General features: G+C 45.2%; 2 protein-coding genes across 2 annotated transcripts in view; one reads left to right on the top strand and one right to left on the bottom strand.

The window, feature by feature from the left end:
* The first annotated feature begins 148 nt into the window (after positions 1–148).
* Positions 149–11,277, top strand: ACADS (acyl-CoA dehydrogenase short chain). The gene is made up of 10 exons (XM_060785387.2): positions 149–407; positions 2,113–2,279; positions 4,692–4,841; positions 4,936–5,047; positions 6,952–7,103; positions 8,010–8,180; positions 9,159–9,296; positions 9,686–9,781; positions 10,076–10,132; positions 10,765–11,277. Exons 1-10 carry the CDS (start codon positions 371–373, stop codon positions 10,915–10,917), a joined length of 1,233 nt encoding a protein of 410 aa, XP_060641370.1. The 5' UTR covers positions 149–370; the 3' UTR covers positions 10,918–11,277.
* A 2,635-nt stretch (positions 11,278–13,912) lies between these two features.
* Positions 13,913–27,762, bottom strand: part of SPPL3 (signal peptide peptidase like 3) — a 34,641-nt gene continuing 20,791 nt past the window's right edge. The window contains exons 2-11 of the mRNA XM_060785388.2: positions 25,032–25,109; positions 24,135–24,223; positions 23,475–23,594; positions 22,547–22,625; positions 21,588–21,700; positions 19,330–19,436; positions 18,668–18,831; positions 18,338–18,537; positions 18,108–18,217; positions 13,913–15,449 (exon numbers count right to left, since the gene is read on the bottom strand). Coding sequence (XP_060641371.1) covers positions 15,378–15,449; positions 18,108–18,217; positions 18,338–18,537; positions 18,668–18,831; positions 19,330–19,436; positions 21,588–21,700; positions 22,547–22,625; positions 23,475–23,594; positions 24,135–24,223; positions 25,032–25,109 — 1,132 coding nt within the window. The 3' untranslated portion in view covers positions 13,913–15,377. The remainder of the gene's footprint in view (positions 15,450–18,107; positions 18,218–18,337; positions 18,538–18,667; positions 18,832–19,329; positions 19,437–21,587; positions 21,701–22,546; positions 22,626–23,474; positions 23,595–24,134; positions 24,224–25,031; positions 25,110–27,762) is intronic.

Below are 27,762 nucleotides of genomic sequence, written 5' to 3'. Positions count from 1 at the left end.
GGGGTTTTTTTATTACACTTCATTAACTGCGCTATTACGCCCCTTTAACTGCCATGGCAACGTACGGTGGCATGCTGGGAGTTGTAGTCTAGTGAGGCCCACCCTGAGGGTTCGAAGGGCTTCATTTCCCAGCATGCAATGAGAGGTTAAAGGGTTAATTGGCTCAAGATGGCGGACATGTCCCGCACATTTCTGAGGTGGAACTAAAGGTTGAGGTTGTTTTCGAAAGGGCGCGAGGGGGCGGGGAAAGAAGCGGGTGATGAATATTCAGGACGAGGCGGGGAAAGAAGGCAGGACCTCGTGAATATTCATAAGGAGGCAGAGTCAAAAAAAGGTCTCGGTCGCCAGAGCCCTCTTCCTTTGCCCCGGGATGGCAGCAGCCATGGCTCTCTCTGCGCGACGCTGCGGTAAGTGGGGAAATGTCGTCCCCCCTCTGAGCGTTGCCACTTGGTACGCGCCAAGTGCTTCTGGAAGAAGCGGTCGGCAGGGTGGCGCGTACCAAGTGGAGAAGGCAGGGGGGTGTTGGTCAACTGTAAAGGAGGGGCCAAATAAGAGGGAGGAAACGTCATATAGTGACCCCAGCCTTGGGAAGCTCGCCATGTGGCTGCTTGTCGGCGTTGGGTGCTTCGAAAGTAACTTTTCTAAGCTGGACGGCCCCATTTTTGGAAAATCCCCTCCTCTCTCTTCTCTCTGTGAGGCCTTCTTAATATGAGGGAGGCTGACAAGGCCCAACGCCCGCTCTGGCCAGGACTATTAGTCCCTCAGCGAACTGCAACTCCCAGAGCGCCCAGCCAAGGGATGCCAAACCGCGCGAACTCGCAACCAAGGTCCCATTAACCCCGAAGGGCCACAACGAGGGCAACCTTGACCACCTGGAAGGGCTCCAGAGATGGGAAAATCCAATGGCCCAAGATGGGGGTCTTTGGCTTGGAAAAAGAGAAGGCCAAGAGGCCAATTGGAAGCATTTGGAAGGAGGAGGAAGGGGCAAGGCTTGGGTTCCGATGGCAGGGAGAGAGGTGCCACCCAAACATGAGGAAGAACTTCCTGAAATTTATTTATTTATTTACTTTACTTATATACCGCTGTTCTCAGCCCGAAGGCGACTCACAGCGGTTCACAACAAATAAGAACAGCAAAAATTCAATGCTACAGTGTAAAAACAGTTAACAACTGTTAACTGAAACTGAAAACAGTTAACAACTGAAATTAGGACAGTAAATAAAGAGCAACACTCAGAAAACAGGAAACAATCAAGGCCAACTAACACCTCCCAACAAAGGATTCCCCCAACCAGGAAGCAGTCAGGCTTTGCAGCTGCAAGGCTATCCAATTCTAATCAAGGTGGCCAGTGGCAACATTCACACTTGCCTCCAACAGACAAGAGTTCTTTCTCCCACCCTGGACATCATTCCACAGGTATTTATATATAAACCCCACTTGCCTAGTTTCTAACAGACCTCACAACCTCTGAGGATGCCTGCCATAGATGTGGGTGAAACATGGCCATACAGCCCAGAAAACTCACAGCAACCCAGTGGTAGTACACTATGGTGAAGGCATATTGGAGCATGGTGGAGTCCCCTTCTTGGGAGGCTTTGAAGCAGAGGCTGGCTGGCCATCTGTTGGGAGGGCTCAGATTGTGTCTTGCTGCCTGGCCAAAGAGGGTCAGACTAGATGCCCCTCTTCCAGCTCTCTTTGCCTTTCATCTCCGCTCACTTGGAGCCTCTGGGAGCCTTTCCTTCCACTTTGCAGCAAAGAGACGCATTGGCCTTTGCTCTAGAGGACTCAACTGAAGCCCCTGCCATAAACAAAGTTTATACTGTATATCCTGCCATCTTCTTGGAGGGCTGCTATAAAAACCAAGCCCAGGGGTGGGGTGGATTTGAAGGCAGCTGGTGGCCGTGAGCCTGCATTTGGCCTTTCACATACATTTGGGCTGTGCAGAACAGTTGGTCATGCTGGCCAATGGGAGTTCCAGCCCAACGGTGTCAGAGATCCGGTTTATTCTGAGGTTTTGGGTCATACTCACTGTCCTCGAGAGGATGCGACTTGCTCTGTACTCCAAATTGGGACTTTTGGCCCAAAGTCACACTTGTTGCTTCCCCTTTGCAGCCTGGATGCTTCACAAAGGCGTGCGGCGGCTGCACACAGTGTATCAGGTGGTGGACCTGCCGGAGACCCACCTAATGCTGCGCCAGACCTGCCGGGACTTTGCTGAAAAGGAGCTTGCCCCCATCGCGGCCCAGCTGGACCGGGAGCACCGCTTCCCGGCCGAACAGGTAGCTCCAGCTCTCATCAGGGTCCAGCAAACAGGCCAAAGAAACGGGCCTGGGTCTGGTTGATATCCTACCTTTTTCTCAGTATGAGACTCAGGGCCCTTCCACACTGCCCTTTATCCCAGGAACTGATCCCAGACTATCTGCTTTAAACTGTAATATAGGAGTCCCCACTGCCAGATAACCTGGGATAAACAGATAATCTGGGATGAGTTCCTTGGGATAAAGGGCAGTGTGGAAGGGCCCCCAGTGTCAACAAAAGAACTCTAATGGTTTGTGGAACAAAAATTCTAAAAGTGTTAACTCAATTACAACAATTTAAGAACAATGAAAAGCATATTAAATAGTATGCTGTATATAAAAACTCACTGCACACTCTAGCTGTGAGGAGAGGTGGTAGGAATTATTATTATTGTTGTTGTTGTTGTTAAAATAGTGTACTCACAGAATCCTCCAGCTGTGAAGAGATGGGGGTAAAATTATTATTATTATTAATAATAATTATTTATTATAAAAAATAGTGCACTCACTGCACCCTCTAACTGTGAGGAGAAGTGGGTAAGATTATTATTATTATTATTATTATTATTATTATTAAAATAGTACACTCACTGCACTCTCTAGCTGTGAGGAGAAGTGGGTAATATTATTATTATTATTATTATTATTATTATTATTAAAATAGTACACTCACTGCACCCTCTAGCTGTGAAGAGAGGTCTGTAATAATAATAATTATTATTATTATTATTTACCTACCTCTCCTTTTAGTTCAAGGCCGAAATAGTCAAAAGACATCTAAAAAAACACATATTAAAATATAGTTAAAATACAGCCAAAGAAGCACATATTAAAACATATTAAAATGGTGGGTTAAACCGCTGAGCTGCTGAGCTTGTTGACTGAAAGGTCGCAGGTTTGACAGCAAAGTTAAAACATTATTATTATTATTGTTATTATTATTATTATTATTATTATTATTATCTAACCAATTAAAGGTTGAGAAATTCTTTGCCTGCGGGTGAAAAGAAAGCACAGAGGGTCCAGCGAAACCTCCCTTTTCCCCATCTTTCTAGCTTTCTCCAACCCTATGCCCTCCTAATGTTTTAGAGCTGTGATTCCTGACCTTTGGTCCTTCAGGTATTTGTGACTTCAACTCCCAGGAGCCCCAGTCACATTGGCCAATTACCAGGAATTCTGGGACCTGAAGTCCCAAACACTTGGAAAACCAAAGTCCCTGATTCAGAGAACAACTCTTGGGATTCCTGACCATTAGATGGTCTGATGGGTGTCAAAGGTGAAAACATCTGAAGGCTAGTAGTATGGGAAAAGATGTAAGCTTGATTAGCTGCCTTAAGCACAGTTGGTGAATAAATGCTCATATATTCTAATAATACATTATAAAAATTAAATGCCAAATGAAATAATGAAATAGATTGCAGTACCGGCAGTGCTGTGAGAAAATAATTGCTGTGGCTGGTGTATTGTTAGGTATATGTGGAATCGCACTCTGATTTGTGATCACATAATGGTGAATTGTGTTGTACGTGCCTTTTCAGGTGGGGTGCAGAGATATAGCTATGTCTTGGGGATTATTACTAATTTTTTTAATACCGTTGCATGTTTCATTCTGTTTTAAAGTGTGAATGTTTGTGGATTTTAAATTGAAATGCTTACAATGGAAGCTGCTTTGAGTCTCCCTTGTGGAGAGAAAAGTAGGGTATAAATAACGATAATAATAAATATTAATAATAATAATAACAACAACAATATTAATATTATTTATTATTATTATTATAGAGCCCTCAGTGGGTTAAACCGCTGAGCTGTTGAACTTGCTGACCAAATGGTCGCAGGTTCGAATCTGGGGAACGACGTGAGCTCCCACTGTTAGCCCCAGCTTCTGCCAACCTAGCAGTTCAAAAACATGCAAATGTGAGTAGATCAATAGGTATTGCTCTGGCAGGAAGGTAACGGCACTCCATGTAATCAGGCTGATCACATGACTTTGGACGTGTTTGTGGACAATGCCGGCTCTTCGGCTTAGAAATGGAGTTGCGCACTAACCCCCAGAGTTGGACATGACTGGACTTAATGTCAGGGGGAAACCTTTACCTTTACTACTACTACTACTACTACTTATTATTATTATTATTATTATTATTATTATTATGTGAAAACTGCCAGCCCTGTGACCATTGTGTAATGAGTCTTCTTGCGCAGTGCCCATTGTGCATTGCTGCAGTTTCCTGGCCCATTTGCCCATTGTGTCAGTGACGTAGCTTGGTTATTGGAAAGGAGCTTCCGATGCAGGCTCTCGGCCTACAATCAGAAGGAGAAAACCAGGGCAATTATGTAGAGTTGGGTTGTTCCCTCGGACACTGTTTCTTCCCGCATCTTTTCCTCCCTCTCCAGGTCAAGAAGATGGGGAGTTTGGGGCTCCTGGCGATGGACGTCCCGGAGACATACGGAGGAGCCGGGCTCGATTACTTGGCCTATTCCATCGCTGTAGAAGAGATCAGCCGAGGCTGTGCCTCCACTGGTGTCATCATGAGTGTCAACAATGTAAGGCCACTGGGGCTGTTCTCTGTTTGAAAGAGTGCTGCTCTTGTCTTGTGCTCATGCCGGCGATTGATGGAATGATCTTTTGTCTCTTCAGACCCTCTATTTAGGGCCAGTGTTGAAGTTTGGATCTGAAGAGCAGAAGCACAAGTGGATCAGTCCCTTCACTAATGGGGACAAAATAGGATGCTTTGCCCTCAGTGAACCAGGTAATTGGGGCACTCCACACATTCCTTGGCCTTTGCTCCCATTGGTTAGCATTTTGACTATAGTTTGCCCTTGTCTTAAAGAACAATTAAGTGCAGGGTGAACTGAAATTTATACTGTGTGACCTGGCAAGCTTGTGTGTGTGTGTGTATGGACTTATGGTGACCTCATGGGTTTCATAGGGTTTTGTTAGGCAAGGAATGTGACCTTACGTAAACTTGCCTTCTGTTTTACGTTCCCTCATCATGGCAAGAAAGAATGAGTTTATAAACCACGGAACACTTGCTTACCCAATATATATGTGCTTACCTATATATATATATATATATATAGAGAGAGAGAGAGAGAGAGAGAGAGAGAGAGAGAATGTGTGTACACACATATACATATATACACAAACACACAGCTTAGGACAGATGTTAGCAATCACAACCAGGTAGCAATCAGTAGTTCTCTCATAGGGTGAGGTCTACTACTATGTTTATATTTACACCCCACTTTTCTTCTCCATAAAGGAGACCCATAAAGCTTTCTGAAGGATTATACCATATTCCTTCAACTGTAAAATGCCATTGATTTGCAAGATGCACCCTAATTTCAGCATCACCACCACCAACGAAAGTACATAAGATACACAGATTTATATTTTATTATATATTTTTTGGGTTTTTTTACTTTTTAAAATAAAAACAAAATCAAACTATTTTTTAAAGAATCACCTGCACTTTGAAGACACACCCCATTTTTAGAGATGTTTACATAGGGGGAAAAGTGTGTCCAAGGGCCCTTCCACACAGCCCTCTATCCCAGAATATCAAGGGACGAAATCCCACATTATCTGAGTGTAGATTCAGATAACCCAGTTCAAAGCAGATATTGTGGGATTTTCTGCCTTGATATTCTGGGATATAGGGCCTGTCTGGAAGGGCCCTTAGAATTGAAGAAATATAGTATTATTTGGCATTCCCTAAGCATCTTAAAAGATGTGTGGCTCTGATTACACTGTGTAACAAAATTTGAAAAAATATCTGTTCCTGGTTTGGAAGAGTTACCTCCTGTTTAATTGTGGAGCCCTTACTTTGAAAGTACAGTAGAGTCTCGCTTCTCCAACCTTCACTCATCCAACGTTCTGTATTCTCCAACGCAGCCTGCCTCCCATCAGGATCCACAGCTGTTTCAATACATTGCGATGTTTTGGTGCTAAATTTGTAATTACTACATAACGTTACCGTGTCTTGAACTGCTTTTTCTGTTGATTTATAGTAAAACATGTTTTGGTGCTTAATTTGTAAAATTATAACGAATTTTGACGTTTAATAGGCTTTTCCTTAATCCCTTATTATCCAACATTTTTGCTTATCCGGCATTCTGCCAGCCCGTTTATGTTGGGATAAGCAAGACTCTACTGTAGTTGTTCCTCTCCAGAAACTTGTTTTTTGTGGCTGCCACAAACTAGGTTGAATTGTTTGAAACTTGATGAGATATTCATCGAAAAACTAGAGCAGAATGTGCTATTGCAGGATGTCCCACAAAAACAAAGTTATGGCAGTGTAATAAACTTTTTCCATGTTTTTATGATAGAACCAATTATGAAATGACATTTACAACCCAGGAAGAAAAATCGTGTTATGTAGTGTAATATAGTAGTTGGCCGAGGGGGAGGAAGGGTTTATGTGGACCTGGTGGAGGCAAGGATGGATTCTCCCAGGTCCTGGCACACTCCCCTCTCCTTATGCCACACAGTTTGTGGAATACTGTGAATGCAGTATATGAATTCAAGAGGGAAGCCTTTTAGGAACAGTCACCAAAGGCCCAAGCAAGCCTGGGGTCAAGCAGCTCCATTCTCTGGGTGGAGGGACCGGAGACTCCTTTGCCTTCAGGGCTGTCCTGGTGTTGTCTTTCTAAGGCAATGGCAGCGACGCAGGAGCGGCTTCCACAATGGCACGGCTGGTTGGCGATGAATGGGTCTTGAACGGGACCAAATCCTGGATCACCAATGCCTGGGATGCTGCGGCGGTGGTCGTGTTTGCCACTACAGACAAGGGCCTGAAACACAAGGTGAACATTTGGGAAGGGGGGGGGGGGCGGTCGTGCTTTCCAAATAATAATCGCTTCAAAGCTCAGATTGCCCAAAGTAATTGCTCTACTCGCTTTCAGTGGGCCAATGTGGTGGTGTTTCTAGGGGGCAGCTGCCTAGGCAATGAGGGCTTGAGAAGCCAAGGAATGTTTGGGAGAACTGTGGCCCCTTCTGCACAGCTGAATAAAATCCCACATTATTTGCTTTGAACTGGACTATATGGCAGTGTGGACTCGGATAACCCAATTCAAAGCAGATATTGTGGGATTTTCTGCCTTGATATTCTGGCTGTGTGGAAGGGCCCTGGGCTATGTTTGTCCTAGAGCCGAGCCCGTGATTGACTATTTTCCAGCTTTCCTAACCCTTGGTCAGTTGGAAATTGCAGTCCAACATGTAATGCGATTCCCACCTCTGCCCTAGAGAGCATCAGGGGGAAAAAAGAGATCGTCCTTAAATATCAGGAGACTCTTATTTGTTGTGTTACCCAGAGGGCAGGTCTAAAACCAGTGGGAGGAAATACAAAGGGAATAGATTGAGAAATGTTTCAAAGGTTTGCACTGTTGAACAGTGGAGCAGCCTGCCTTCCCTTTGTTGGAGGTGCAGCTTTGATCACTCGTTTGCTTTATCTCAAGGCTTTCTCCCAGAGCTGGGAGATGACGATTCTTTCTTCCTTGCCTCTCCTCGAGTTGGAACCAGGAAACCTCCAAGGTCCCCTGGCAGTTTGGGATTCTTTTTGCTTCCTCAGCCCCTTAAAGCTAGGCCTGCCCAAGATGCCACAGCCATCCCTTTTGAAATCCCAGGCAAAACTCCCCCCCCCCCCCTTTAGGACACTGAATTTCCTTTTTGGTGTGCTCAGTTGTGAAAGTTCTCATGTGTGCCTTTTGTAGGGCATCAGTGCGTTCCTTGTGCCCATGCCAACCCCCGGCTTGTCTCTGGGAAAGAAGGAAGACAAGCTGGGCATCAGGGCCTCCTCCACGGCTAACCTGATCTTTGAAGACTGCCGCATCCCCAAGGACAGCCTCCTGGGAGAGGAAGGCATGGGCTTCAAGATTGCCATGGTGAGTGGCTATTATACACAAAGGGAAGGAGGCTGTGATTGAATAGAACAGAGTGAACCAAGAATGTCTTGAGACTTCAGCCTCCCCACCCCTCTGTGTCCTACGCGCTCTTTCCAGAGGTATATTATGCATTATGCCATCTAGCCATAAGGCCACTGCTAGTGCGCTGTCCCATGCACGCAACATGAAAGGCTTTTGTCATAACTTACTTAATGTACTTTTAGGTATATGGATGACACTGAAAGAGCTAAAAGCTTGAATTGTGTTGGAAGAAAAGTTCTGAATATGCCCTATGCCAGGCCTCTTCAACCTGTTACCTTCAGGTGTTTGGAGCTCCAACTTCCAGAAGCCCTAGCCAGCTTGTTCAATGGTTAGGCATTCTGGGAGCTGGAGTCCAAAATACCTGGAGGGCAGGTTGGGCAGGCCTGCTGTGGGCTGAAGAGACAAGCTGCATGTTTTCAGACATTTACATGCAATGCTTATATGTAAATATAAGCGTTTGTCATTGGCAATATGGAGGGAATGGAAACCATAGTGTATTTAGACAAACATCCAAAATGCTGACTGATGACCGTGGGCAATGAAGCCCCCTTGGATGCTTTTCCTGGGTGTAGCTATGCTCTTGGGTTTGAGTGTTGTGTCTGCAGGGCTAGGAATCACGTGACACTCCAGGTCTAGTTGAACTGCAACTCCCAGCATTCCTCATTGTCTCTGCTGCTTAGAGCTGCTGGGAATTGCCATTTAACATCATCAGGGCAGGCACATGGTTCCCACTCCTGGTATCCAGGGAGTCTCCTTGGGGAGGAATGAAGCAGGTTTGGGATGGTACTTTTAGCAGGAAGCTGGTCTTTGTCACCTACAAAACCTCAGACCCCCAAGTGTTGTAAATGCTCAAGTAGGTAGGTTTTGAATGTACTTCGGTGCTGGTGGGTGTTCATGGGTTCATACTGACCTTTTTGTGTCCTTTCCACCTTCTAGCAAACACTGGACTCTGGTCGGATTGGCATTGCCTCCCAGGCCTTAGGAATAGCCCAGGCGGCGCTGGACTGTGCAGTGGATTACGCTGAGAAGAGGATGGCCTTTGGGGCACCCATCACCAAGTTCCAGGCCATTCAGGTGCTGAGAGAGGTTCTGCCAAGCCTTACAAGGGGGACAAACTCCAGGGTGTTTTTGGGGTTGGCGCACCCATATTAACCCTTATAACTGGTGATAGGTGGTGGGGGTGTCAAAGAAGCCTCTATGGGCCTATGCCACACACAGGGCAAACAACTCCATACTTCCACCTTTACCACATTTCAATGGGACGTTCTTTGCAGTGAACTAAAGGGAATGACAGGAAGTCCAGGGTGTTTCAGCGCTGCTCTCCTCCCTAGTGCCCAGGATCAGACAACTGCTTTCCTTGGAGGGTGGTATTGGAACCTCTGATGCTGGATATAACCCAGGACGAGTTGTTGCCTTGATTCGTGTGTGCACAACACCCATGGAAGTATCATTTTTGCCTGCAGTTTAAGCTGGCCGATATGGCTCTGGCCCTGGAGAGCGCCCGCCTGCTGACCTGGAGGGCAGCCATGTTGAAGGACAATGGGAAGCCCTACACCAAGGTAGCCCTTCTTTGTACAGCTACAAACTTCTTGCAGGGCAGGTCAGGAATCACAGAGATGAACCAGATGGTTATTTCCTATATACCTTATATATACTGCTAAGGTATTGCAAATTACGAATGAAATAAAAATAAGGGGTTCTTAAATATTGAAACCTCTTTGTGACTTTTGGCACACTCTGCAGAAAAGGCAAATACTCATGGGATTTATTCAATGGGGCATAACTCTTGGGGGTGGGTGTATGAAAAAAAACACCGGTAGGCCGCATCTTGGCATGTGTTTCCTTTCCCCCAGGAAGCGGCCATGGCCAAGCTGTCTGCCTCCGAAGCAGCCACTTCCATTTCTCACCAGGTAAGCTGCTTCAGCCTCAGGGCCTAACATGATCAATGGGGATTGTGTGGGTTTGCAAGCAGGAGCTACATCCCTTCTACAGTTAGAAGTTTATTTAATACTGTTCATGTCTAATTCTATTTTAATGTTGGTATATTTTTAGATTCTAGTTGTATTCTATTGGTTTCATTGTGAGCCATTTTGAGTCGGAAGATTATTATTATTATTCTAGGTAGAACCTGATACGATCAATTACATAGATATAACCCATTCGCTGCTTTGAGTCTCCCTTTTGGAGAAAAAGCATAAACATAACAGCAATGGCACATATATTTCTAGACATTGCAGGAGGTGTCCCATTCCCTGTGCCATCGCCCTGAGTAGGCACATGTATCCCCAAAAAACGAGGAGCATTTTCCACCTTTGCCAGGGCATCCCAACTGTTTGTTTTCCTCTCCCAGGAGCAACCCCACAACTCAAAGGAGCCCAAAGAGAAAATAGAATTGTTCCTGGAAACCACCCCTTTAGTGATTGTTTGGGGGGGGGGGGGGATTACTAAAAATCAGCATTGTATCCCAGCCTCATTATAGGCCAGACAGTAAATAGCACCCAAGCCACCCTTCCCCAGTGACTGTTGAGTGTTTGTCTTGCAGGCGATCCAGATCCTGGGTGGGATGGGTTATGTGACCGAGATGCCTGCAGAGCGCCATTACCGGGACGCCCGGATCACTGAGATCTACGAAGGAACCAGCGAGATCCAGAGGCTGGTCATTGCAGGGCAGCTGCTGAAGGCTTATCGAGGCTGAACTGGGGACTTCTCTTCTCTGCCGGGTTGTGCAAGAAGTGAGAGGGAAGCTGGTGCTCTGGCTCAAAGATCCTTGGGTGCTTGACCAAATTGGTGGCCAAAGCTGTCACAGAGCAGATGTACCTGGCGCTCACTCAACAAGAAAGTTGCCAGTATACTCAGTAGCAGCATCCAGCATGTGATCTCAGGTAAACTGGCATGACGACACACGTGTAACGTCCACAGAGAAGGGAGACTGGCCCTGCAGGGCAGGCACCATTGCCTGGTCAGTCACAGTCATGTCCCTCCTGGGCTGCCTTTGTTTGCACAAGTGCCTTAGCCCTGTCCAATGCAGAATTACACTACCAGATGTTTGATTTTACCCCGTCTCCTGTCATTACTGTTTGGTTTCAGTTGTTCCTGCCTTTCTAAGCCAGGCCTGCACAACGTGGCTGGAGGAATGGGCCAGAATTCAATAGGCTAAGCCTCTTGGGGTAGGAAATAGGTTGAATGATTAATTTGTTACTGGTGGTGGTATGTCCCGTCTAGTCATTTCGGACTTGGGGCAACCTTCTCACGGGTTTCTGGTCAAGATTTATTCCAAAGGGATTTGCCTTTCTCCTCCCTCTGAGGCTGAGAGCGGGACTTGCCAGAGTCCCAGATTCAAAGCCAGACATTGCGCTTTCTGAATTCTAAAGACATTCTCATTGGATGCTGCTTTGGAATGAAACCGTTACCAGTGAATCTGGAAAGGATTTTGAGGGGAGAGCACAGAGTTAAAGTTAAAGGCCAGTGGTGGAAAAAAAGAGAAAGGAAAGGAAGAGGGGGCGAAGAGGAAGGGAGAAAGACACTGCAGTGACCCCAGAAGGAAGGACATGGCTGTCAAGATCTCCCTTCCTTTGGGCTGAAAAAGACTTGCTCATGTCACCCCCACTTCCATGCCTCCCTTCCTTCCACCTGCCTGCCTCCTTTCTTTCCTCCTTTCCTTCCCATCTCTCCCTCCTTTTCTTACATAAACCAGGGAGAGAAAAGGCAGGAGAGTCCCGACAGCCTAACCTGAAGTTGGCACCACTGCCTGCTTGTTCTAAGCACTGAAATCTTCCTTTGGTGCAGTGGCTCTTAGGGCGGCTTCTTTCTAGTCTGGAAGCTTGGAGCCACCATCAGTCCCAGTTTCTTTGGGGCCTGGCTTAAGACATTTTCCCAAGTTTCGTGGCTAGTTGCTGTGGAAACATAATGCTAGACTTCAATTAGAAGCAGCGAGGCATTTCATACAGCAGGGAAAAAGCAAGAGAGAACTGTTTCCATAGCGCCAAAAGGACAAATTCCATTCTTGAGTTGAAGGAAGACACGTTTAGGCTGAAAACCCATTCTCCACAAGTCATTTTGGCCCTCTGAAAACGGCGCTCTGCTCCCTATTCCTCGACCCACAGGAACATGGCAGGGCATGACTATTCCAAATGGAAGTGCCTACTGCCTCCAGCACAATATCCAAAAGATGCACACACACATCACCAGATTCCAGAGTTTCCAGCAATAACGAGCAGCAGAATCAATGAATCAGAACCCTGCTAAAATCTCAGTTAACTTCCTCAAGACTTCTCTCAGTCCAAAGGCAGACAGGCTGCAGTTTCATTCCCTTTGCAAGAGCTGCTTCAGGCTTCCAGGACCATGCCCAAGGGTCCCTCCCTCCCTCCCGGGGCAAAATTACAGCTCAAAGGGCAAACCCTTTCAGGATGGCAGCGAGGGCCGCAATTTCCCCCATCAAGCCCAGCCAGCGAGAATGTGCTCGACAATGTTTTGCCCCTCCCTTGTTTTCACTGTGAGATCTGCCAAGAGATCAAGTGCTACTAAGTACCTTAAAAGGACGGAGGAAATCAGGCACTGCGAGCCAATGCCTTAATTACATACAATTTCCACGCGGCTTGTTAAAAAGGGGAAAATAGAACGACAGGCAGCAAATTAATAGATACTTCGCGGAGGCCGGGGCACTAATTACTGCACAATAACCAGGCCGGGGCTTGCCGTTACATAATCCACTCGGCACCGCTGGCTTTAAGTAAGAGTCTAAGTAATATATTCTACAGAAAGGTGGGGTATGAATACCACAAAATAAAGGGAATTAAATACATTTCCATGATCCAGCATCCACTGACTGCAGGGAGCTTTCAATGCCTTTTATTATTATTTCCCCAAATGGTTAGCTATGCCTACCTTTTGCCAGCCTCTTGACTTGAGTTTGACAGAACGAGGACTGCAACAAATTCCTATTTGGACATCAAGGGTTCCACTGTGCTCACAAATGTTCAAAACACTAGCCTCTTAGACCAGTCCTAGAGCCATTGGAAAACATGTAATATCCTTAATAATAATAATAAGGACGGAGAGGAGGAGAAAAAAGTGGTATACATCTTGAGACTGCAGCAGTTAAATCCTACCATCTAAATGGCTAACATGGACTAGACAGGAGTTAGAAATGAGAAGAGCCTTCCATTTTAAAAATAAAGTTCTAGCTTTTGAGAGTATAGGCAACCTTCAGAGAAATCACAGCTAGATATCTAGTAGAAACTTGGTTGTTCTCCCATCTCCCTGCCATGATTGTAAAGCAAGAGGGTGTGTTTCTCTGACCTGCACCCAAAGGTCTTTCCGGAGGAATAAAAAGAATCCAACTTCTTCAACTATTAACCTTTGAGGTGCGCAAAGATGATGGGAATCAACATTGATGAAAATTAAGCAACGGTCAAGGATCCAAAATGGCAGAGTGGTTCTCTTAGCCAAACATTTCTTGTAAAATCCAGAACAGGAAACATTTGGTGGTAGTAAAATGAGAACCTCAACAGGACTGTACTTTGCCCCAAAAGGAGGACTAAGTTCAAAGGATGCGCTTTCCTTTCCAAATTTGTAATTCCCCAGTTTGTGAAAAAGAAAACCTTCCACGTTTGACGGATAACGCTCACCCCAGGAACCTTACACACCGCTCGGGTCTTTTGCCCTCCAAATAAGATCACCAGGACAATGGGTTTAGAAAAGTCCACGTTTTTTAAGAGGTACAAAGCAGTCATCATAAACTTTGACCAATCACAACAGCGGAGGACAGTGTTCTCGCTTGCTCACTCGTCTTGCTCTCTTTAACGTCGGTGAATGGGGGGTGGGGAGGGGGGGAGAAAAATACAGCACACTAATGAAACAATGCCAAAAAAATTACAAAAAAATAGAAAATAGAAAAAAATGTATTTACAAGTCATACATTACTATGATCCAAACACACAAAGACAACGGCTGCTATAATACATGCACCGGGGTCGAGGAGGGCGCTACTAAAATCCGGTCATGGAGGAGCTGTGAAAAGAAAACCGTCAAGAGCGAAAAAGGGGCGAAGGGCGTCAGCTGTGTCCCTTCCCAAGGTTTCTGCTACATTGATTGGAAAGCAAAGAATCCCCTAAAATCCAGGAGTACACTCAGTACAAAAGACTACACTTGTTTTAAAAAAAGAACTGAAGCGTCACTGGTGGGTCGGGGAAAGAGACAGCAGGAGAGTTGCCGATCCATATACAAGAAAAGCCAGAGTAAACTGCTCTACATGCTAAAAATTACAGCAAGCCCCTGTGAGCTACAAAGCATGATCCTAGCAGGGTTTTCCTTTGCAGTTATCCGTTCACAGATATCTATCTATATATATATTTATATATATACACACACAGATATATATAGATATATATCTCACATCTCTGTATGTGCATGTGTGTATGGATGTGCGTGTGCGTGGGTGCGTGTCGTCTGTGTCCGTGTGTGTACAAAAGTCGTGCCCTCGTCCGCTGCAACATGATGCCGGGGGTGGCAAGGGCACTGGTTACAACGGAGCCTCGATAAGGTGTACTGCCAGAAGTTACTCCATGTCTGTGGATTTAATAAGTCACCTCACACCACAGGGAAAAAATAGTTAATAAAGTCAAAAACTAAAACAAAAAAGAAAGATTATAGCGACAGAAGAGCTTCTGTCTCAGTGCTCTGAACCCAGAGTCCAAGAGGAGAGAGAAAAAACAGAAACAAAACAGTTCCAAAGTACTTGCAGATTTTTTTCCGAGAAACTACCAGCCGAGCGCGGCGGACATGATGTCTTCTTGTAGTGTCCACAAGGTCCTCCGCGACGAGTCTGTCCCCTCCTCTCCCCAGAAACACCTCCGTAAACAGGAGGAGAGGAAGGACAAAGGGAAGAAGAGCGGCCACCTCGGCCCACTGTCTCTAAGTACAGAAGGAGGGAGGGAGGGAGGGCCAGTGGGGAGGAAGGGCACCCCACCCCACAAACCTTTGCACTCGCCTCCTTTGGATGCAGAAAAAATCCATTTGTACAATTTTCCACCATCAGGTCATTCTCCCCAGTACCAGCCCAGCTTCAGGGACGGACAACCAAGCTGTGAGCCATTTGTTTTTGTTTTTTTTAAAAAAGGACCAGGCCGAAGTTCCGGTTGCTTTCTCTCTGTGCCATCATACCTCTAAGAAGCGGGAGCTGCTGGACTTGGAGTGGAATGGTTCAGACCACATGCGACGCAGATCGCCCTGCGGGAAAGGAGGGAGCGGATGGAGGCCATTTGGGAAGACAGACACTTCAAGGGCTGCACTCACAGAGCCAAACCATAACAACAACAACAATAACAACAACAACTTTATTTTTATACCCCGCCTCCATCTCCCCAAAAAAACTCGGGGCGACTTGCAAAGGGAAAAGCCCACAGAGCACAGAGTTAAAAACAAAATGCAATAAAATCAAAACAAAACCAAACCAAATAAAAACATATCACAAACAAAACATCATGAAAACAGTACCATGGGAGCAATAAAAGTACTGAGTTCAGAGGGCCTCTGAGTTTGTGCAAAATTCCTAGATAGAGCTAAGGGAAAGTGCAAAATTCTGTGGTAGGGATGGGAAAGCAATGTCCTTGGGCTTTATAATGTCAGGATTGTAGAGCGGAGGGCCCTTTAGGTATTAAAGGGCCAATTCTTTGGAACTGCCTAATCAAAGGCAAAACGGAACATCCATGTTTTTAGGTTCTTGCGGAAGGAGGATAGGGTAGCTGACTAGGAAGAGAGTTCCATAGCGCTCAATCATCCCATTTTCCCAGAAGAGGCTCACCCAACCCAGCAAAATTAAATCTTTCTCTTGCTCACAAACCATGTCTTTGGGGAAACAATGCTCTAACCCAGCACTTCCCAATCACAACCCCTTTTGGCCTGGGTAAATAAAATAGGTATAGAAGCCCAAACTGTACAGATAACAAATCAGCAAAATGAGCTGATTTCCCTTTCAATGAAGTACAGCTGGAGCATCTTCTGCAGAGTCCATTGCAAAGGCTGCACAACAAATTTGTGTAAAAGTCTCAAACAGCCACTAGGAAGTGATCAGAAAAAAACATTTAGGACCCCAACACTGAGCTAGAGAGACCCTATTTGGGATCGGGACCCACTGCTGAAGCAGTACTCTAACCAACATAAACGCAAAATAAATTTAGGGAAACTAAAGTAGGGTGGCTCAGGTGTAGACAGTGGCTGCAGCTTTCCTCAACAGGAACGGTTTGCTTGTCTCTGTTCTATTAATCTCCACACAAGAGGCTGCATTGTATCTGGGGCCATGGTACAGAACCTGCTACTCATTTAAAGGAGGGGCGAGTCAAACATACACTGGGAACTATTGGCAGACACTGGTTGATTTATAACATTTGTCTGACACAAGGCGGCTTCCAAAATAATTAAAAACATGCACAATGACATTGATGCATTCCCACTGGGATGTTGTCACTGATGCAAGCCCAGTGGTGGAACTTTGGCCCTGCTTGTTCAGTGAGTTAGAAGCGTGAGCCACCGCGCATATGCCTTTGCAGACAGCTTTGAGTCTCCCCTCCACAAAAGTGCAATTTCGAGGAGGCGGGTGGCTTTGAAGCCGACCTCTGAGGGAAAGCAAAGGTAGGGGAGCTTGCTCATGAAGTTGAGCCCTAAATTGCAACTCACAAGACGTCAGAGACAGTCAGAGAGAGTGTGGTAGATTGGAGGCAAATGCTAGCGAAAATAAGTGGTAAAGAACAGTTAATAAAAATAAAAACAAATAGTCCTATAGCTAGTCAAAGCAGAGAGAGAGATTCCTTAACTGCTGTATAGCGGAGGAAAGAAAGAACTGAAGCAGTAGCCCCTTCCACTGGCTATCTACCATCAAGGGGGAGTGGGCAAGGCCTCCCCCAAAATGTATCTCATAAGAGCTTCTAGAGCAGTGTTTCTCAACCTGGGGGTCAGGACCCCTGGGGGGGGGGTTGCGAGGGGGTTTTAGAGGGGTCGCCAAAGACTATCAGAAAACACAGTATTTTCTGTTGGTCATGGGGGTTTTGTGTGCCAATTCTGGCCCAATTCTATTGTTGGTGGGGTTCAGAATGTTCTTTGATTGTAGGCGAACTATAAGTCCCAGCAACTACAATTCCCAAATGTCAAGGTCTATTTTCCCCAAACTCCACAAGTGTTCACATTTGGGCATATTAAGTATTCATGCCAAGTTTGGTCCAGATCCATCATTGTTTGAATCCACAGTTCTTTCCAGATGTCGTGAACCACAACTCCAAAACTTACGGTCAATGCCCACAAACCCTTTCAGTAGGTTCTGTTGGTTATGGGAGTTTTGTGTGCCAAGTTTGGTTCAATTCCAACATTGGTGGAGTTCAGAATGCTCTTTCATTGTAGGTGAACTATAAATCCCAGCAACTACAACTCCCAAATGACAAAATCAATCCACCCAACCCCACTAGTATTCAAATGTGGATATATCAAGTATTTGTGTCAAATTTGGTCCAGTGAATGAAAATACATCCTGCATATCAAATGTTTACATCATAACAGCAGCAAAGTTGCAATTGTGAAGTAGCAACAACAATAATTTTATGGTTGGGGGTCACTACAACATGAGGAACTGTATTAAGGGGTCGTGACATTAAGAAGGTTGAGAACCACTGTTCTAGAAAGTTCAGAAACTGACTGCGCAAGCGCAGGAAAACCCATATGTGTGATTTCACAGAGACCACGAAAGCAGGATACAAATAATGATGATGATGATCAGAAAATGCCCCTCCACAGAAAGGCATGATTCCAACCTGCCTAAAAGCAGCTGTCAAAAGACCTTGGCTACAAAGTTCACCCTGGAACCCAACCATCTGAATCTTATCCCATCTCAAAACTTACCTTTAAATAGGCCATAGTGAGGAGTGGCAATAAGGTGAAGGGTACCAAGTAGAGCAGTGCTGGCTGAGCCGCCCGGTGAATGCGAGATGCAACTGTCGCTGTTAAAAGCCCTACAAAAGGAGGAGATAGCAGACAATGTGAGCATCTCCGTAGCGTCTTTCACCTCAGATGACGCTTCAGGACAGCATGCCTCTCCTTCCTTCCATCCTGCTCACATCTCTCCCCCTTACCTACAAAGTATCCAATGAGAGTGCAGTGGAAATAGGAAACTTTCTGCATGCGTCCAGAGATGTTCCCAGGCCCTTGTGCACCACAGGCCTCGCTGTTGGCTTGCTTCTTGTAGTTGTCATAACGGAGAACAAAGCAGAGCAAAAGGCCGGGCATCACAATGTCACCAATTCCCAGCATGGAGAAATGGCTGCCTGTGGAACTGGAAGGCAAAGGCGCAAATTTGGCAAGGGCTCCACATTTTAGGATGCGTCTTCTGCACAGTTCATCGCTCTCAAAACGTCCAAAGAACCACACAAGAAGGCTGAGGGGACAAAAGGACTCATACCTACCTTGGAAATACAAGTTTGCCTGGCAGTGACAAGCGGGGAACATCTCGGCCAACGTTTGGTCCAAGGTGAAGCTTCCGGGATAAAACGTCTAAGGGGTTATCAGCGGGTTGCGTGGCCACTTTCACCATAACGTTGCTGTTGAAGATGTAGGCAGAAAAAAACACCTGAAGGGGAGAAAAAGGCAGAAGATGGCGCTAGCAGAAAGCTACTGATCCCATCTGCCCAAGCGACAGGTAGCCCACGCTCTCTTCAGGCAAACATCTACATTGACATTGGGAAATACACCTCCCCCCCCCCAAAAAAAACCTTTGCTTAATACAATTAACTATCACAGTCTTGCACATCTTCCACTTGGCATGTTTACATACAGTCCAGACACAACTCTGTTCCAATTGTGAGTCATTGTGCCATTTAATTGAAACCCAAATTAAAAATTGTGAGAAAGAGTGCCGAGTCTTGAGCCCACGCCATCTACTCCGTACCACACTCCAAAAAGAATGGGGCAAACACATAGAAAGGCAGCCTGATGTCACCTTCTTTTACCACTTTTAAGAGCCCTCTGCTGAAAAGTGGTGGATCCTGCCACAAAGCTATCCATCCCCAAGGCTGTTAGAACCCTTTGCGACAAGTCATCGGAACACAGATAAAAATGAGCCTCTCACCCAGAAGACGTCATAAATTAAGAGGCCCGAGAGCAGCAGGCACGAAACCTTGAGACTCGGCAGCCGGACAAAAGCAATCATAGCCACGCAGAGGCCCATGGCCAGAGCTGCAAAAGAGAAAGGACACAATGCCGGTGGATTACTAGGAAAATCCAAATTTGGAAACCAAGCTATGCTTGCAAAGCCACACCAACTCTACCCAAGGAGTGGTCACACTTCTTGGAAAGACAGTTCAGAGGAATTATGTCCCAGGTTGAATCGGCTCCGAGTAAAATGGAGAGAGACTCCTTCTCGGAAACCCTGGAAAGCCACTGCTGCCAAGAGGCAGAAGAACAATTGAGGAAGGAAACCAAAGGTCTAAGCCAGTAAAAAGGCACTTCCTTTGCCCCCAGCCCTATGTATTTTTAGCTGGCTTGATAGTTTATCCACTTGTCTTGATGCCGATGCCTTCATAGTCTAGAATGGTTTCATCAATATTGTGCTCAGGTATTGTAAAACCTTCTCTGGGGGTAGAGAAGCAGAAGCTGGATGGCCATCTGTCTGGGGTGCTTTGATTGTGTCCTCCTGCCTGGCAGAAGGGGGCTGGACCAGATGACTCCTGGGATTTCTTCCAATTCTATGATTCTCAGTGGAAATACTTTGTAAATGGACTCTGGACTAAAAGAACCCCCCAAAATGTACCTATCCACCTAAACTTTGTTAATTTCTGTTTTTAAACACCCATGGTTTGTGGAAAAAAAGATTTCTCTACCAGAGATCTAGGAGAAACAGATACAGTTGTTATCCTATATGTGTATCTATAAACCTACACCTATGCAACTATATGCAGCAGAAGCATATAGTTGTGGAACTATACGTGGAATTCACTCCCCAGTGAGATCAGATCGGCGTCCTCCCTCCTCACTTTTAGGAAAAAACTAAACTCGTGGTTTTGGAGCCAGGCTTTCGGCTAGTGGACATAGCAGCACTTAAGACACTGAACCAGACCACAGGATTATGACAATTGGAAACGGATATGTGATTCTGATTAGTATATGAGTATATGATTTTAAATAATGTTATTGTTAATTTTCTATGTATTTGATTTTATGTTTTTGTATTGATATTATGGCATTGAATTGTTGCCCATGTAAGCCGCCCTGAGTCCCCCCTCGGGGGTGAGAAGGGCGGGGTAGAAACGATGTAAATAAATAAATAAGCAAGCAGAGATACTCCTTGTAAGTCACACAACAGAAAAGGAAACCCAAATACTGCTATTATTATAAATGAAGAACCAAATAAATGTTACAGTTGATTTTTATCACCTCGAAAATCAGCTTTCACATTCCCACCCCAGTTGTTGGCAAAATCCTTACTTACATCCTACATCTCCAGTAAGGTATGTTTTGCTACTTACTTGGAAAAATAAAGCAAATTATTATTATGGTTGTTGATGTTGTTAATTCCTCCTCGCCTCTCCCTTGAGATTAAGGCGGGAACAACAGATCAAAACACATCAATGGATTAAGCACAGTGTGATGTCAGTTAAAATACATAACACCTGTTGAAAGGACAGATAACAACTAAAGCCGATTGAAAACAGCCAATTTATACTTGAAAACTTATAATTTGAAAAGCATCTGGGTAGGCCTGCCGGAAGACACTGGTCTTTAGTGCAGTTTTAAATTCAGATGGAAGATGTCAAACCTTTTCTGGTAGGTTTAGGTGATCTATGCCACCAAGGCCATTCCTAATCTATTTCAGCAGATAGAAGGACACATCCAAGTATGGAAAAATCAGCAGATGAAAAAAAATGTATTGGTGTTTTTAAAAGGTGGCACAGTGGCACATGTAGAGATATGTGACTGGTTCCCTGCTCCTGCTCTTACTGGGAAACAGAGTGTCCCTCGCCTAGCCTTTTTCAAACCAAGTTCTGCTTCTTCTGAATGAAAAGGGTGCTTCACCCTTAAGCCCTAAGGGTGCATTTGAAGCATTTGTGGTCCAAAGAATTACCTACCAATCCTTCTACTTTTCTGTGTAAGCCTGTCACCTTTGCAGTTCCTGGTAAAGTGGGTGGCTTAAAGAGAAAGTAGGCCATCCTTGTGCATCCTTCCGCATTAGGAGCAATGAGGTGCTCCCATTGCAGTCAATGGAAACACACACACAGCATCCAGGGGAAGTGTGGAGTCCATTTTGGGTTAAGAAGTCAGGAAGCATTTCCATAATCCTTTTCCACCGTGAATATGAACAAGCGGTCAATTCATAGAACCAAGACTTACCATCCATGAGGAGCCAATGCCCAGTTAAGACCCAGATCAGGACCAGCATGACGGACAGAGAGAAGGAGAGCAGCTCAGCAGCAGTGAAACGTCCGCAGCAGCCAAAAGAGATCCTGGAAAACATCATTGCACTTTTAAGTTGCTCTTAAAATGAGGAGAAGAGGAACATGTATAGAAGGCATTCAAGTGCAAACTGACAAAGCCTTTGACACAGGAAGTTACCAAAGACAACCACTCAAGGCTCTCCCCAGATCTTGTTGATCTGCCAAGATCCTAAAATAGGCTGAAAAACGACTTTCAGATGTTTGAACCCAGGCTGATATGGGGAATAGATTCACAGAATGGACTGGATAGACATAAGTTATTACAAAAACCCCAACTCATGGAAACAAGATGAGTCATGCTCGCTGTGCTACCTACAATATCTAAGAGCCAATCTAGCAATGTGCTTCCAGCTGCACAAGGTCTTTATTCCCAAAAAGGAAGTTTAATAGAAAGATGCTATGTTTAGAAAGGTATATCCGCTACAAGATGATTTCCTGACGCAAAAGAAAGGGAAACAAGAATGGGATTCAACCTGCTATCACATCTGCTTCTAGAAAGTAGGAACCATAGCTGGGTTGAGACTAAGGTCCATTGAGAATAATTCCCAAAGCTAGGTTATTATTTATGTATTTCTTTCAAATATTTATACCCCGGCCTTCTCAACCCCCGGGGGAGGGGGGACGGACGGACTCAGGGCGGCTTAAGACTTGTTGCTGGCCATCTTTTCCCTGCACTCAATCCGTACTTCCAAAAAGCCTAACAGTGGTGGGGTGTGGGCATCTTTCAAGTCATAAAACACTGGAAAACAACATTGAACCCAATCTGTTTCCAAACCAACACCTGAGCTCTCTGTTGTTGGATCAACAGGCTCTTTCTGTTGAGGAAAAGGCAAACATGGTGGTAAGGCTCCTTACTTGTTTTGAGGTGAACAGGGGCGTGTTAAATACTGGCACATTGGGAGCAGCAGGAATGCAAAGGCAATTGTTGCGAGGACTAGAGAAACGGAGAAGGGGGGGGGGGGGGAGAGTGAGAGAGAGAGCAAATTTTAGCACATTTTCAGGGTTGTATAAACACCAATAAAAGAAATTCAACACACATCGTCCAGAATCAAGATAATTTTCCTATAGAAGCTCTAGGGCACAGCTTTTTAAAATGTGGGTCCCAGCCCCAAATGGGCTCCCCTTCAATTCAATGTTGGAGTCGCGAAAAATTTGGCTACAGGAAAAGGTTTCTCAATGCCACCTAGTGGCTGTTGTAGGCATGGGTACGATTTTGTGTTTACAGCAGACTCTGCAGAAGATGCTTATGCTGTACTTCATAAACAGGGGGAATCGGCCTGTTCAGCAAGCCTTGCAAATGCTGGTTTGTTATCAAGTAAATGCTTGACTTTTTTACCTTTTTTATATACCTATAAACCTGGGGTCATGATAACAATTCTTGAGCCAAAAGGTGTCCCAAGTGGCAATGTTTAAAAAGTCTAGAGGAGCACAGGTGAGGAAGCCATATTGTGCGTCTCCCCACTTGGGATCCCAAACTGCCTCTGTCCCACCTCAAAAGGACCAGATCCAAACACAAGTGCGGATATTTACACTCATCTGCTCAGAAAGAGAAAACTCAATGCTGAAGAAATCATCAGCAAAGCAGTGCAGTGCTTCTGTATCCCTAAGATGTGGGCACTGCACTGCTTTGCTTCAGTCCCCGGTACTTTTGAAGGCATTTATTCTACCAGCCTAGAAACACAATTCTGAGGCTAATTGGGCCTTTAAACAACTCTTTCACAAATGAAACTCCATTGCTAGTGACCATCTGGGTTGCCATCTAAGAAAAGGTAAAGAGAGTCACCTGCTGTGCATATTGTGAAGACAACCTGAACCGAGTCGAAGAAGAAGAACATGACTAAGAGAGACACCGAGGCCCCGATGGGAAGGAACAGCGCCTGCGTGGAGTCAATTGTCTGGATACCTGCGTGATGATTTGTTAGAAAAGGAAGCACAGCAATTAGGCATGATCACGTACATCTTAGCTTTAAGATCCAAATTGTTCCCGTTGCTCCTAACTCTTACAACTAAAGCTTGGGGCCTAACTAGATGTGCATAGTTTAAAAAGCGTGAATAGCAGTTTGGGGGGGGGGGGGGGGGGGGGTATGAGACTCACAGTCAGAAAGAGCATCAATTATTTTCCCTATGAATGTGAGTCACTTTCCCATAAAGTCCAGCACGAATCGCTCCACCGAATCTGCTACTGGGACCTGCCCTCCCTCTGACCTAAGAGAGCTTTCCTCACAATGCAAACTGCAGACGTGGACAAATTATTTTTATCGTGGTCACAGAGAGGGTTTCAAAATGGCGCACCTCCCATCATTTCCATCGTATCAAGATAGGAAATGTGGTTGCCGAACACTACCAACTTGTCTTCCTCTCTGTGCCGAGAACAAACCCACAAGACAGAGCTGCGTAGCCCAAGAACAACCCAAACCCAGCCCTTGGAGGGAGGCATCCTTACTATTGTTGGTGCTGTTGCCATTGAAGGGCCCAGCTGAGTTGCTGCTGTCCTTTTCTTTGTCTTGGTTCTCAAAGTCCATATTGAGGGACCTGTCGGTAACAAGCGCAGAAAGTTATCCACCTTGTTGTCAATTCACAATTTTGATACCCTTGAATGCAGCCTGTGCCAAGCGTTCCTCAGAGGCCGTGCCAAAGATTTGTTATCATTTACTTTTCGTCGGAACATTGAAAACAAAACGCATTCCCAAAATGAAACAGTACGCTCCATTTTAGAAGAAAAACTGCGTACGATAATGGAAGAGTAGCAGCCAGACTTAAAGTGGCCAGCATCAGAATCAACCAAGCGGCATTAGTCACATCAAAAGCCTTAAAGACAACCCAATATCGATAAAAAGACTGACTTCAATGCCTGTCTAAAAACAAGATGAGAAAGCATCCTCGTTTATTTATTTCATAAGATTGGTATCCTGATTTTCAAAAGACTTTTTTTCCCCCAGGGCAAATGCGCAGAATACAAAGCCAAAACCATCAATGAAGAAATGCTCCATTAAATCAATGGCAAATACAAGCAGCTTCTGAAAGCACCATTAAAGCCAACCTTATAGGGAGCAAAAACTGTATGTGGTTTGCTTGAAAAATGGGGGCAGACCTTGAGAGCCAGGAGAGCATCAATGAGAGAAATAAAGCCTCTGAGCGTGAAGCTCCTTTTTACAAAGTCTGGCCCTGCCCCACTTTGCCTTCTTGTCCTCTGTTTAGCAGCCCTGGAATTGGCAGGATGGCAAAAGAGGCTGGGACAACACCGCTTCCTTTCCCATGAAGCACACTCTCAAGGCAAATGGCATCAACATACAGGGAGCTCTCCATAACCAGAGCTATATACCACAGAAAAGAAGCTTACCTGAAGCTGCCATAAACTATGAGGAGAATGGAAATGAGGAACGTAGACACTTGACTAGAATCCACAAGGGAGTAAGCCCTGAAATGGGAGATAGAGAGGGAGAATGTATTATGACAGAGAAGTATTCCCATCCAATCTACGAAATGATTCTAAAACTGATCAAAGTTTACAAAGCATCCAACAGAAGATGAAACACATATGGAAATACAATGGTTAAAGTATCACAGTCTGCTCTACTAATTTCTTCTAATATACCCGCCCCCCCTTTATAGACTCAATTGTCATCACATAGTCAATGAGGAGGCAATGTGTGGAGAGGGAGATATTCTTTCCTGCCCTATATTGTAAGTTCTTAAGGCCCCATCTATTTATCTATTTCAAATGGAAATCTATTTAAAATAGAAGCATCTTTTTCAGCAATGCACCCGTCTTGGAACAGTGTGCACATCCCTTTCTTAAAAGCCACTCTGTGCCCACAGAGCTCAACAGGTTGGAGCCCTTTGACTAAATGGAAGTGAATGCGCAAATCACCAGCATCTGAAAAACTGTAGTATTGATGTAATGAAAAACATGTTAACAGGAACAAAAAGAATATTATTTTTTCACATTCTGTGTCACAGGCCCACCCCAAAAGGAAACACTCTTCAAAAAAGCACCCGCCTTTTAATGTGTTAAAAGTTTTCCCCAATGGTTCAGCTGATTTGAGGTGCAGCTCAAACATGTTCCCATTCTACCTTTGAGTAACACCGAGTGGGAGGTTAGTGTGAGATGATTTTCCTCAGCTTATATTACGTAAGGGACCAGACATGCTTGTTGTGCTAAGCAATTATTAATAGCTAGGAATCTGAACTTGCCTTTCCCAAAAGCACAAACATATAAAACATGCTGGAACTGCTTCTCCCCATTGGGATGAAAAGCACCCAGCAATCCCCAAGACCGTGTCTCAGTGCAACCAGGTACAAGACTACAACACAAGCCATATGACCAGGAATCCGGGAATCAGGGTCCCAAATGTATAAAACAAGAAGATAACAATGGCCTTCATGTTAGGGCTAAGCCTCTTTGGCGCAACACAACATCAGGAGCTAAGTACACGTTCGGTTTTCAGTTCTCTGGCACTTGGCCTGTCAAGGTGACTCACTCAGTGGCAGGTTAATTCCTAACAAGTGAACAGCAATAATAATAACAAGCTCCGTACTCCTCCCACACATCAATCAAACAAATGTTTCACCTTTACTGTCTACTGTGGCTTTCTGACAAGAGTGGGTCATTGTGTCATAGGTTCTGTGCAAAGATGCTCCACTTGGAAAGCACAGTGGTGCAACTACATGATGAGTTCTGCACAGGCCTGGGCTGGCTGCCTTTCCTTTCTCAGAAACTGGATGGGAAGGAAGAGTCTGTTTTGGTTTTCCCAGGGAGCAGGAGGGAGGCATCGGGAAAGAGTCGCCCTTTTGGCATCCCACTGTCTTCAGTGACCTGGAAAAAGGATTGGCGATGGAGGCACTGAAGATCTGGCCCAATGTAGGCAGGATCTGGCCCATTAAAGGAACAACAAAGCTGGCTTCCTCCCTGGAGGGAATGGGCTGGCCCTGGAAGAGCTGCCCTACTTGAAAGGGAACACCATTCTGCCCTGAGGAAAACAGAGTCCTGAGATCTAGACAAATTCTCAGCATTAAGCAACTCTGCATGCTCTTGTCTACATTTTACATCATTTGCATGGTTTGATACTCAAATGAGACTGCCATCCTCTTGGCTTCTCCTTCTGGGCAAGGGCCCCCCACCAAAGGCCATCTTCTTGGCCCTCAGTCTCCTGGACACTATTCATCATCCATAGGACTAAAGCCATGGATTTTTTTCCAAAGGGAAGATGGGAGAGAAACATGGAGCAGAATGTTGCACAACATGCTGGATAAAGCAGCCTTCCTATATTTTCACAGAACAACCATGTGCCCACCAACGGAGATATAAAATCACCACATTGGATGTCAGGTTGAAAGGCAGCTATTTCAGGTTCAAGGCTTCACCTCAGCACTGAAAGAGAGACAACGGGGGATGTAGGTGACCCCCTTCCCCACATTCCCTTCCACTCTCAAAACACTTGAAGATGGACTTGGAATCGCAGTTTACAAGAAAGCGGGCTTTGCTCCAAAGAGTCAATAATTTAAAAATGATAAAATCTATCCAATGGAGTTCACAATTCAACACAAAACAGCAGTAAAAAGCACAATGCAAAAGCAATCAAGGTATTTTAAATCCTTAAAAAAAACAGTTCAAACAGCACAATACAAATACATATTAGTGCCTTTTTAAAGGGAAGATCTTCGACAACATTTCATGAAACAAAGTTCTAGAGCCAAGACTAAGCACCCTGAAAAAAATCCAAAACCTTCTCTCAAAAAAACAACAGATGTTCCTCCCAAACCTCCAGAGATCCTAAGATGATCTCAATAGGTAAACCTCCAGAGATCCCAAGATAATCTCAATAGGTAAGCAGATTTGTAGATTTGCGCCCCCGGTGGCGCAGTGGGTTAACGCACTGAGCTGCTGAGCTTGTTGATTGAAAGGTCACAGGTTCAATTCCAGGGAGCGGCGTGAACTTCCGCTGTCAGCCCTAGCTTCTGCCAACCTAGCAGTTCGAAAACATGCAAATGTGAGTAGATCAATAGGTACCGCTCCGGCGGGAAGGTAACGGCGCTCCATGCAGTCATGCTGGCCACATGACCTTGGAGGT

This window comes from Anolis sagrei, chromosome X, assembly GCF_037176765.1.
Source record: "Anolis sagrei isolate rAnoSag1 chromosome X, rAnoSag1.mat, whole genome shotgun sequence".
Lineage (NCBI taxonomy): Eukaryota > Metazoa > Chordata > Lepidosauria > Squamata > Dactyloidae > Anolis > Anolis sagrei.
This window is presented reverse-complemented; position numbering and strand designations above follow the sequence as displayed.

Bases quoted from the DNA above. Each gene is read 5' to 3' on its own strand.
- ACADS (XM_060785387.2), top strand. From the start codon at position 371: ATGGCAGCAGCCATGGCTCTCTCTGCGCGACGCTGCG. The intron at 408-2,112 runs GTAAGTGGGGAA...TCCCCTTTGCAG, and splicing joins TCTCTCTGCGCGACGCTGCG to CCTGGATGCTTCACAAAGGC. The intron at 2,280-4,691 runs GTAGCTCCAGCT...CTCCCTCTCCAG, and splicing joins ACCGCTTCCCGGCCGAACAG to GTCAAGAAGATGGGGAGTTT.